The sequence below is a fragment of the Cariama cristata genome, unplaced genomic scaffold (genome assembly GCF_000690535.1).
Source record: "Cariama cristata isolate BGI_N322 unplaced genomic scaffold, ASM69053v1 scaffold10809, whole genome shotgun sequence".
NCBI classification, from domain to species: Eukaryota; Metazoa; Chordata; class Aves; order Cariamiformes; family Cariamidae; genus Cariama; species Cariama cristata.
Genome location: NW_009637451.1, coordinates 74,527 through 86,443, shown reverse-complemented (window position 1 = coordinate 86,443; position 11,917 = coordinate 74,527). Strand labels below are relative to the sequence as shown.

Sequence of the window (11,917 nt, the reverse complement as noted above, 5' to 3'; positions counted from 1 at the left end):
CCTGCTGAAGCACGAGAATGAAGCGACTTATTGCTACTAAAAATATAGGTAATAAGCCCAATAAAACACATTGACCAGCATGAAAAACAAAGGGAAAAGCAATTTGGAGTAGTGGTCTACATTGCTGGGGTTCTGAATTGTGAAATAACCAATAATCCTGTGCATTTTGTTTCTCAAGACACATTTGATTTTCTCATGAGTTTTCATGGTCAAGTCACTGCAGTTAACATTATCGCTGGAAATCTCAATGCTTGTAAAGCTGATTTTCCGTTTATAGCTGGTGATGGAGCTGTTGAGGATGTTAGTGATGTTGACTTCTTCCATTTCTTTACTGAGTTCATTTGCAGGCCCCTACAAAACAAGAGTGTACAGTTAGTTTTAGGGCTTGTCTTTTCCTGCAGAGGGGAAAAGTACTTTAATAAGGACACCATAAGGATAAAGATAAAACAACACAGCTTCATATGTGTTCATCCCAATATTCAAGCATGCCTTTCAGCTGCTGCCTATTTTTAGGAGTGCCTGAAGTCCCAGAGATGCCTGTGTTTCCACCACTGTATTTCTGGAGGTATTTTGAGATCTTTGAGCAAGCCTCACTCTATGTCACTGAGCAACCCAACATCCACCTCCTACAAGACATCCATCTTTTCACATCTATACAGTAACTTAATCACTGGGGAACTCAGCATTAAGGTGGGAGACCTCTTTTCCCTCTGACAGGATTTGGACCCTCGATGGCCACTGGACTATAATCATACTTCACTATTTAATTTCTTGCACTAAAGCAGAGCGCTTTGAAGAATTCACTCTCTCCCAACCCCCACAGAACATTGTGGGACTGATGATTGGTACTGTCTTCTGGGAAGGGAGCAAGAAGGGCTCAGCTTTCCTCTAGTAGAGGAAATTACCTTCCAGATCAGTGTCCTAATCAGAGTCATTCCATAGAAGAGCTAAGAGGGTGTGTTTTACTGGCTCTTCTTGGGCTGCATTTTGAAAGGAACAGAGGTGCTTCATGCTCTCCCAGGAGCTCAGCTCAGGGCTACAGACTCGATTCTAGTGGCAGGCCAAAGTACCTTCCTGAATATGGTCCCACCAATCTAACGTGACTGTCAGCTAAGGCTGCTGCAGTTTTGGCTGGTGTGCAGAAGTCTGTGAGACACAGCAGTCTAGTGCTATTCATGTGTTTGTTGCACACAAAAAACTTAGATTTAGTGACAATTAGGAGAAGCAATTGTTACTGTATCTGTAACAGGAAGACCATTTGTCTTATTCAGATAATGGAGGACTAATTATTGTTGATCCAAGATAACTAGGCTTATTAAAATAGATCAGGCTTTACCTCCTGAGGTGCTTTAGCTGCAGACTTTTGCGATGAGCTGTAGTGAGCCACTGCGTATTCCACAAGGGCACCAAAGATGAAGCTGAAGCAGATGCCGAGGTAAACATCAATGGCCTTAATGAAACAGTTGGTTTTTGAAAGTGAACTTCGTGAGCCAATCATCAGAGTTGTCATGGAAAGCACTGTCGTAACTCCTTGGAAGGCAGAAAAGGAAAGACCTTCTCTTGTAGACACTTTGGAAAAGGCTTGGCCTATCCTTCTGCACATGTTGTCACTCTGTTGCTAGCCAGATAGAGCATATTACTTCTTGCCAAATCATCCATCAACTTAAATGCTTTTGTATCGCTAGCTACTGGCTTCACACAGGCTCTCCCTGCCTTTGACAACTTGGTTCCAGCAGGCATTTGGCTCTTTTATTTTTCTTGCTTTCAGTAAAACAATCCCCCCCTCCCTGCATTTCACAAAGAAGGTGTGCTCTGTCCTCTGCTCTCTGGTGTAAATCTACCAGGAGCCTTGGCCATACACAGCTCTGCAGGTGGGCAAGCGTGCCAGCCACGGCCTGTCTTCCATGCTTCATGCTGCTAACTCAGCTCGCCCACAAGTAAAAGCAGAACATGAGCAGACTGTTTGCCATGGAACAGAGAGCTCAAAAAACTACCGTCTACCAAGCCCTCACAGGCTCCCCTTCCTGCTTAAATCTCCCTTCCTCAGGCAATAACTCACCAATACAGGTTCTTGCAGGCACTGAATCCAATGTGATCCAAAAAGAAACCCAGGACAACATGACGAGCAGAGTGGAGGGCACGTAGGTCTCCAAAATGAAGTAAAGGATATTTCTTCTCAGTTCAAACTGCAGGATAAGTCGTGGGTAACTGCCTGTTCATGAAAGGAAGAAACACCATGAACGTGAGATTCCCAAGGACCCTTGAACTGAAATTGGGCCCTTCAGCTAATGATGCACATCAGCAGAGCTGCATTGCAATTGTGGGAGATACATTACTTATCCAAGCTTGACTTCTTGCCTCAGCTGTCTTACTCATCTAACACATCCTAGAGGAGAGGACACATGCACGCAGCATTGCTGGACAAGAGACATCTAAAACAATGTGTAGCTTGCAAAGGGGCTCCAGAACGTAATCCATAGTGGAAACATTTTATACCAGTGCCTTAACTCAGAGTAGAGAAGGGCTGATGCTTTCATCTGTTCTCTCATACTCAGCACATTCCATTTTTCCCCAATAACCACTTTGAAGGGGGACTGCCAAGTTCAGTCTTATCTGATGGCTGAGAAATAAACAAAAGTTTCAGCAGGCTCTGGCTCACATCCCAAGGCATCCCAATATCTTATCATCACAAGGAATTAGACTCCCTGTATTCATTAATAATTTGTCATCTTTGATAACTGTGTCTTTTTGTGCTCAAAAAAAAATCAGTCAATTTTTTAAAATCAATTTGTCATAATACTGACATAAGAGTTCTGGGGCTGGATCGCTAGTATTTTCAGGAGATAGTTCTGCTGTTTAAACAATAGTTCCCTTTGAAATGTAGAAACAAACCCCATGTTGTTCATCGGCTGTGTACACTACAGTAAACAACAAAACATTGTTATTTTTAAAACCTGGTCATTTGAAGGAAGTTTTGCCCCCTTTCATAGTGTCTGTGATTGGAGAGAAGAGTATTTACACTGATAATGAAAAAGACATTGAATTCTGATGTGCAAAGGGATCTTATTTCATCATGATAGAATTGTAATTTACAAACAAAAGTATATTTTTAAAGTTAATTTTGCTCCCAGTTACTGTAAACATGGCTGTCTGCAGTATTTAGTCTGCACACCTGGGAAGAAAGGAGAGTTTCTTCAGGTATTTTGTGGAGAAGGAAAGAAGTGGAGAACTTAAAAAAAAAAAAAAAGAAAATCCATCAAGTATATGAACCCTCCCCATCTTTCTGTGGATTTCCATCTTACAGAATATCCTGATTGCAACTAATTGGATTTCACCATCTTTCTGTCCATCTGTTTTTGTGAGATTAAGATTTGCTAAAGACTTCGCTGGTTCAGCCTTAAGCCAAAAGATATTGGCCCACTGAAAGGAAAGGAGGTGGGAGGGGAAACACTTGAGAGGTTTTCTTGCTTTTTTCTTTCACTGATTTACCTGTTTCCTGCTGTGACTTCGAGACCAGGGTATAGTAACGTTCCACAGTGTACTGAGAGAGCCGCAACTTTTCTATGCCATGGACAGAGTCATTTCCTCTCAACCACGTGAAGATGACATCGTTTTCATCATATCCCCCTAAGGAGAACATAGAGACCCATGTTACTGTGGTTTAGCCAGTGAGAGCCCAGCTGTTGCCCTGCCCTATCTCCTGAGTCGGAACAGAAACACGATCCAGGCATCGTGCGTAGGCTGCACAAAGACCCTCTTAGCAGTGTCAGACAATGGGTGGACATTAGCTGTTCTTTCGTTGCTGTACTTACAGTCTGCTCATTCAGATTTCAACAGGAACACGCCACTGTGAATGATGCATAACATGCAAGGCTGCTGAGAACCTATTTTAATCATTTATGCGGAGTGTTTCTATTTTAAAATATTTTAACGTTTTAAAAGATAATGTATTCCTGTCATCCGCAGTTTGATTATGTGCAGCAGGATAAAACTACTGCATCGATCAACCCTCAAACATAGTCTCTTCAGTCATGAAAGGAGAGCAGGAGAAATGCAGTGGTTAAAAAGAGAGAATACAAAGCCCGCTGAGCCCCTTACCAGGTCACAGAAAAAACTTCACTGAACTGTCTATTCAAGTGCTTAAAAATACCAGAAAAGGCATTTTCAGTTAGTCAAGAGCTTGGAGCTGAGACTGCTATGTGGTTATGAACCAGGCTATTCTGGCTGGGTGTGCATTGTCCAGAGAACTTGCTCATAAAACCAGCATTTTCTACAAAACATTCCTCCTATCCCCAAATGTTTTAAGTTACTGAGGACAAATAAATGCATCTGATGTTTAGGTAACACTGAATTCCTGCCTCAAAACAGTGAGACAGATGAGATCAACAATTCAAGCAGTTATTAGTAAACTCTATATACGCCAGCTGAGTAATTGCGTCCAGGAATGTAAGTGATGGCATAACATGACCTCAGGTTGGACTGAGGGATACGTCAGTCTGAGGGCTAAATCTTGTACTGAGTCACCAGCCTGCCACTCACTTGAAAAATTTCACTTAATTTGGGAAACAAGCCCATCAATCTCACTAATTTGATTCTTTTATTAAGTGCCCTTCTTTGAGAAAACAAGTAGGGACGCTTTGATTCTGATAATAAGCTGTTCGCCCTGGTAGAAGGAATAAGATGCAGTTGCAGCTCTATTTTTATCTAATTGTGTTTTCTTATTAGACACAAATTACCAGAGCTTGAGTGTGATGAACTCCTAAATTAGGTGTCCAGGGTATGAATCCCTGTGTAGAATCCTAAGCATGTGACTTTTCAAAGTTTCTAAGCAGTTTTATAAATTGTGGTTACTCAGGAAAATTTTATAATAAATGATAGATTGTTGTTAATTCATCTGGTGTATATTTAAATAGCATTATTTCTGGGCACTTATCCTAATGAAATCTCCAGTGGGCAATGTGCATGTAATTTCATTGGAATTATACAGCAACTGAGCATGATGTAGGACCCAATCACTTTTAAAACAGGCCCAAACAAGCTGTGCTTTAGCAGAAGAGGCCAATCATTATTATTTCAGGAGCTATTCTTTGTAATAAAGTTAACCATGGTGAACTAATATGATTTTAATGTGAAAATAATATGTGCTTCCCTAGGTGCTTCATGCTGCAACCCCAGAAGTTAAAATCTGGTCTTTTCAGTACTGAGATTTTAGATGTTTCTTTTTGCAACACGAAGTGGGAGAGGGTTGCTTGCTTGCTGTGGAGCTTCACAGATACAGAACAGCAGCACTGCTCTTGCTGAGCTCCTGGGTAAAAGCCTTGCAGCATTCTACGTTGTTCTGGAGTCTTTCCCAGCCAGCTTTGCCATGGATGAGCTTTTAATTTAATTGAGAGCAGAACTCACTGATTATTCCTTTTCTTGAGACTTCCAAGGCTGAGACTCCTCCTGTTGACGAGGGTCCCATCATCTGCATCACTGTAACAGAGAGCCCTTGTGGAGCAGCACATACCACAAAGTTGGGTTTGGCCTTAGTTGCAGCTCCTGAGTTTGAGAGGCATGTTCAACTCGGACTCTAGTAAGAACCACCCTTCACACCGTCTTGTTACAGTGGAGGTTTGGGAGGTGCAACAGGTGGTAGATACCTAAAAATGTGAAAAGTTGTTCCTTGCTGCGCTCCATCCCATGCACTTACCCCACAAGTTAGTTTTGAAGAAACTGTGTGTGCAAAAGGGACCGAATTTAGAAAGCCAGCCATTATTACTTTATGCTTTTGGTGCAAAATTGAATTATTGACGCTGCAATAAAAATATTATTAATTACCACTCTCTTTATAGAAATAGTACAGGGACAGGAATCCTCTAAAATGTGGATTACAACACAAGCATTTGAAGAACGATGAAGCAAAGTTGTTTTCCTTTGGACATTAGTATTTGCAGGAATAAAAGTCTACTCCAGAAAGCCACTGTGATGAATCCAAATGTTCAAGACGCATAGTTATATATGAATAAACAAATTTGAAGTAAAGTCAGTTTTTTCTAGCATGTGATACTTACAGCTTTCTAGCTGCAGTCTGCATGTTTGTGTGTCCATGGGATATTTTGACAGGTCCATGTTACAAGCAACAGTAGTAGTGATTCTGTAGGAAGAGAAAGAACTCTGAAAGTTGCAATAAAAGCACATAATGAAACATCTCTGTTTTTCATAGTAAACTAGACCGCAAAGGCTCTGCTCTGTCATTCAGATAATTTTGATCTATGAAATGAATGGACTGATATAATCAGAGAGAACTCTCCTTAAGCAGATACGCTCTCTGCAGCCACGCTTATGAAAATGTAACTGAAGGAGGAATTTGGCTTTGCTGTGGTGGGAGATTTAGTGTAGATTTACATGTTTTCCAGTGCTACACTTTGCACATCTTAAGAAGTCACCTCTTGTCACCTAAGGCACAGTAACTAACTACACACATACTCTGGCTTGCTCTAACAGGGAGGGCAAAGGAGTTTTACTTTGCAGCTAAGGTAACTGGGACACAGCTCCTGCGAGCTGGGAAGAGGTAACGCTGTATGAACTCCTAACAATTACAGTGCGCATTTCTGCAGTACATATACAAATCTGCTTTTTGCTAAAAAGCAGAAATCATGGCTACGTGGCACTGGATAAGCAAATTGTTTCTCACTATCTGTTAAACTTTTGCTGTTATGATGTCCTCCCTCCATTCCTCCCCTGCCTCCATCTGACTCGGCTTATCTTGGGTGACACCTGCCCTTGAGAGCTTTCTGAGCAGGCACTGCGCTCAGGGCACAGCGCATACCACGATGGGGAATCCTGATCCTTGGCTGGCCTTTCCAGGTGGCCAGAACAGGGGGGTAATGGATCAGAAGGGTATCGTCACAGTTGGCTTGTTGACCCCAAACTCATTACTCATGATAGTTGGTATCTGCTCCTGTCCAGCATAATTCTGGAAATCTATTCTGAACCAGCAGCAGCAGCAAAGCCAAAGTTTGATTTACCTTAAGGCATACAAGATAGTGCCATTAGAGAACAACCTTATGAGGCGGTTCCCCACAGTGACGTCGTGCAGGAAGGACCTTTTTGACTCCACAATGTACGTGTCCGGCACCCAGAGCAATTCCACTAGACGAGCATCTAGCGTGAAGCTCTTGTTGCCGTGGAAGACCAACCGGGGGTCTGTCCAGCGCTGCCGCAAATATATAGTAGCTGTGTAATCCTGGGAAAGAGAGGAAAACCTGTGAGGATGCACATTCAGAGCACCTGCACAGCACAGCTGTGGGTATGCCATGTGCAACAAGAGACAGAACACACATTTGTTTAACCTGTCAAACCTCAGCTTCAAACACATGCAGAAGACTATGATGAAAATCTATCATATTTAATTTACTGTATTGCGTTTTTCATATACTTACATTCTAAGGTGTAGTGTTTGAGGAATAAAGATGATACTCATAGTGCTTTTTTCTTTTAAAATGAGCAATTACTGTAATTGATATTTTTGTGTCCATTTTGCAGGTAGGAAAACGAATGGCAAGTGCACATTTAAGGGCACTCAGCAAGTCATTGACATTAAAAAAAAAAAAAAATCGGTCATTGTCTAGAGTAGGACCTTTGGAGCCATCTCTGTTTACTTACAAGCCCACATTACTATGGTATCTACGTAGTCTGCAGTCATAAACGAGCCCTGTTCTGATCACACCTCTGAAAGTGGTCAAGACACAGAAAAGCAAAGCAACTTGAATAGGAAAGTTCGTTTCTGTTCCAAATACACAGGAATATGACAAGTGTCTCTGGCAGATCCTACTTTTATCTCTTATAAAATAAAAATTCTTTCACCTACCATGTCGCTCTCAGATATGCTAGAAATACTTGCAATGTCCAGACTCATCGCAATTTGAACAGGTTCTCCTGTGGAGGGAAAGCAAAGCTTAAGCAGAGAGAAGAGTGAAAGGTACAGTAAAACTGCTCGGGATGCTGCTGTGCTGCATGGGCACTGCTCACAGCATCACATGCTAACCTTAAAACCGCAGAAACCCAACGGGTTAGACACAGTTTCAGAGCATTGCACTCACAAATGACATCATGATCCAAAATAAAGTTGTCACTGTTAAGGAGCTGGAGTTCTGTATGTGGTGATGGTAGCAGAGAACAAATATCCACCAGCACCAGCTACGAAGAGCAGCAGTTTAATAAGCAGCATTTCAGCGGCATTTGCCCATGGGCAGGCAGTCAGGGCCAGTTTGTCCCTTGTTACCCAGTCCACACTACCCGCATGGCGGCAAGAACACTAAACTTTGAACAAAGTATTTCTCACACACGGCTCTCGGAGGGCTCTCCACAAGAGGGTAGCGATTGGCATCCCTGTTTCTCAGAGAGAAAACACTAAGAGGCAGAGAAATGCAGTGATTCCTAAGACCATGCGCTGGGTTAAAAACCAGAAGTGCAGCAGCCTTTACCTCTTTTTAGTTATTATATTAATTACTGCTCTATTCACGAGCAGATTTTCGGCACTCAAGTCCTCCAATCCACCACAAGAGGGCAGCTCCGCCCCAGGAAAAGTCAGAGCCGGCGGCCGGAGAGGGCTCACCGGGTCCTGCCGCGGAGGGCGCGTTCCGCAGCAGAGACGCGACCTTCCCCTGCGGTTGGGCCTGCTTTGTCTGATCCCAGTGCGGACCTGGGGCTCCGAACAGGGCCGGGTGCTTTCCAAGCCAGCCCTCTGCCTAGGTGACAGCACAGCAATGCCTTTTCTCCTTTTCATCATCTAAATCACATTCAGGAAAGTCCAAGGGACACAATTTCTAAATCTTCCAGGTGGTTTTGGTTTTTTCTTTACTTGTTTTAAACTGTTCTAAAATCCCAAATATATTTCATTTGCAAAAGATGTCTATTTTTTAAACTAGCTGTCATTCACGTCCTCCATCTTGTGCTTAGCTATTCAGACACTTGAAGCCCACTCAAATTAACGACCAGAGGGTAGATCTGTGAGGACTCAGGGCCTCTGGAGGAGGTCAAAGCAGAGTCCTGACCATTGTTGTTTAACATTTATGGCTCTGGTAGGCATAGCCTGGTGTAGATGCAGTTAATCTCCATTAGGGAATTCAGAAGTATCTGTTTACTGATGTGACAGGATCTATTCCTTCATGAGATCAAGCATTCTAGGCATAACAAGCTGGTAAATTCTGTATTGCCCCAGAAATTACCACGGTCAGAAAAAGGAAGAAGCTCAAAGCTCCCTGTAGCAGAAGGTCAGTCTGCAGGAGCTACAATGGGAAACATCCAAGTGCTGGTGAAAGCTCATGGGGAATTTTTCTGTTGAGCATAGTTTCATTAATGGGTTCTGGCAGAAAAGCAAAATGAGTAAAAATACAAATTTTTGTAGCTTTTTTTTAAAAAAAAAATTCATCAAAATTTTTCAGGTGCTGAATGTCATTTTGAGAAACCCTTTCCTCTGTGTGGTTATAGCACTTACCTGGAAGGTGGGAGACCTGACACCCAAACTGGACAACAGCCTCAGGTAGGTTCCTAAGTACGTGACTGTCCTTCAGGTGCTCCCTACTCCCTATAGTTTCACTGGGGTTTAAAGCAGGTTTACTTTACGTCTCAGAGTGAAGTTAGAGCTATCTCGAAAGTCAGTATTTCTGGCAAGGGGAATGGCTTTATTCCTCTATAGCTGCAATCTACTAAATAGATAATACATGAACAAAAATAAAGCAGAAAATCACAAGGGTCAGACTTTAAACCAAAGCACGTACAGCTAGAGCAGAACTTAGTTTCTCTGTCAGGTCTTTCATAGAGATATTGAAGTTTATAAATTCCCTGTTCTTAACCTCATAGATGGACATGTTCTCATGCTGTACACGTGCATGCATCATCTATTCAAGATGACAGTGGATGCACAGAAAGGAGGGCAGCCTTGGCTACTGGCTAGTTTAAAAGAAACACAACCTTTTAAACTGGGGCATCCTAAAGAAAGCTTAAAGTGTGCTCTCCCCCTCCACACAAGCCTTACAGACTGTTCTTCAAACGGTCAAATGCATAGAGCCAACATACCACCAAAGTAGGGCCTGAGGTATTTGTTGTATCCCATGGTGAGGTTCTCAAACCCAGGGAGGGATGTTGTGTCGCTGCCACGCAAGTCGGATACATGACCCAGGGAGCACCTCCTGGGGATACAAATACGTACTGTTACGTGTGGCCGGGCATGCTGGGCACATCTGGTGTGCAGTTGCAGCTGTGTTTCCAGCTTGTGTTCAAACAAGCAAACAAACTGCATAAAATAGTTATTTTTAATAAGCAGATCATTGAAATCACAAGCACTTGCTCACACTGCTTATCTTGGCTGAAACTGGCACCTTGAAGAGGTGGAAAAAATGGCAGATTACCTCAGCTCATAGCTACAGGTTTGTACACATGGTAGCTTAAGGATGTTCTTAAAATGTCCCAGAGAAATCAAGCAAGGTCTATACATCACAAGTCTTAATAATAACCCACAATCTTCCCCTTCCCTCTCCTCATACAGTCTACATAAGGAACATGCATTTCTTTTTTTCCACCTGCTTATGACAACCTGAGAGAAACCTTACTGCCCAACAGCTCCTCCTCCCCAATCACTAGTCCTGTAAAGAAGCTTTCATCCTCTTAGTGTCAGGCAGCATCCCTACAGCTACTCTCAGGAGTAAAACCTCCAAGTACACCAGAAGGGGAAAGGTAGAGCACTGAGCACTTCACAGACACCAACAGGGCTTCGCAGGCTGTACCACCCCTAGCTGCTGTGCATACAGAGGGTTCAGCTCTTAATTTAAAAATTCTAAACATGAATGTTTTGTGGATGGGCAGTAAAGCTAGTACCTGGCATTATGAGGCTGACAAATCTGTACCATCATAGAGACAGCTAGAGACAGAGGTCTTGGACTGTAAAAGGTAAGTTTTATGGTGCAATGTCCCTGTGCGGTCATGTGCTCGCTTGATGAAAATGTAAACAAGTGAATCATTAAGAGTTTGTTATTGCTTTGTGAAGGGCTGAAGGAGGTGGAAGGCAGGGCCTCTGCCTCTCCCCAGAGTCTCAGGACCACTGGTCTGTGCAGTGAGAAACTTAGCAACGTAGTTACTCAAAGCTCCGGTAATTTTTTTTTCTGCTGTTCCCTTTAAAGCTGAGTTAGTAGGCCTTGGAGCTTTGCTGCAGGCTTTAGACCAGAAAGGACCTTACAGCAGAATGGAACCAGTTTGTGCACAGTATAACATAAACCATTCAAGAAATTTAGGACTTGTAGTTCCAGGGATGGTAATAATACAGCTGGGAGCCCTGTGGGGAGCATTTCCAGCAAAAACTGCAAACTGTTCTGGTCCTGAACAGGAAATAAGGGCTTGCACTGTTAATGTACATATTGTGTTCTGGGGACCTATGCAGGTTGCTCTCTTCTACGCCCGTCCCTTATTGCACCCAGCTTTCTTTGGATGGGCTGGATAACTGGAAGCATAGTTTCCTCCTGACCCACATTATTTATATGCAACGTAATTCAGATGTTCCCTGTAAAAAACAAACACACACTCCACTTACCTTTGGGTTGAAAGGAAAAGACATAGACTGGAGAACCAAAAAAATCTGCAGAACATCTCTGGAGATTATTTCTGTATTTGATCTGCTTGTCTGTGAAGCAGAAAAAAAAAGGCAAAGTTTTGTGGTTTAAGAAAAACTATTTTTAAAGGAAGGTGACTGGTAACAGAAATCCTGCACAGTCAGAACCACACACTGTGTGATGTTTAACATTCCCGGCACACAGTGGGTCCTGCCCTTTTTTCTAGCTTGTATCATTTTTCAGCACCGTGCTATCTTAACACTTTCTACATAAAATATACTAGTGACTTCTCAGGTCCTGAAGTCCCTGACAAGGTCACCAAATTTTAG

At 42.7% G+C, this 11,917-nt stretch overlaps 1 protein-coding gene across 2 annotated transcripts; it reads right to left on the bottom strand.

Moving 5' to 3' along the window:
• Positions 1 to 36: 36 nt before the first annotated feature.
• GABRP (gamma-aminobutyric acid (GABA) A receptor, pi) lies at positions 37 to 11,625 on the bottom strand. 2 transcript variants are annotated; one of them, XM_009708333.1, is made up of 9 exons: positions 11,570 to 11,625; positions 10,063 to 10,175; positions 7,853 to 7,920; positions 7,011 to 7,228; positions 6,054 to 6,136; positions 3,490 to 3,627; positions 2,060 to 2,212; positions 1,337 to 1,530; positions 37 to 351 (listed from the first exon to the last, which is right to left on the bottom strand). In XM_009708333.1, the coding sequence occupies exons 1-9, from the start codon at positions 11,623 to 11,625 to the stop codon at positions 37 to 39; spliced, it is 1,338 nt and encodes a 445-aa protein (XP_009706635.1). The 2 variants fall into 2 exon arrangements, with proteins under 2 accessions (XP_009706635.1, XP_009706636.1); XM_009708334.1 differs by lacking the exon at positions 11,570 to 11,625 and having other exon boundaries at positions 37 to 331; positions 1,332 to 1,530; positions 10,063 to 10,120.
• Positions 11,626 to 11,917: the final 292 nt, after the last annotated feature.

Coding starts and splice junctions, on each gene's coding strand:
- GABRP (XM_009708333.1), bottom strand. CDS start 11,625: ATGTTCTGCAGATTTTTTTGGTTCTCCAGTCTATGTCTTTTCCTTTCA. Junction 2,213..3,489: donor GAAGTCACAGCAGGAAACAG/GTAAATCAGTGA, acceptor TTTCATGAACAG/GCAGTTACCCACGACTTATC. Junction 352..1,336: donor CAGCTAAAGCACCTCAGGAG/GTAAAGCCTGAT, acceptor CTTGTTTTGTAG/GGGCCTGCAAATGAACTCAG.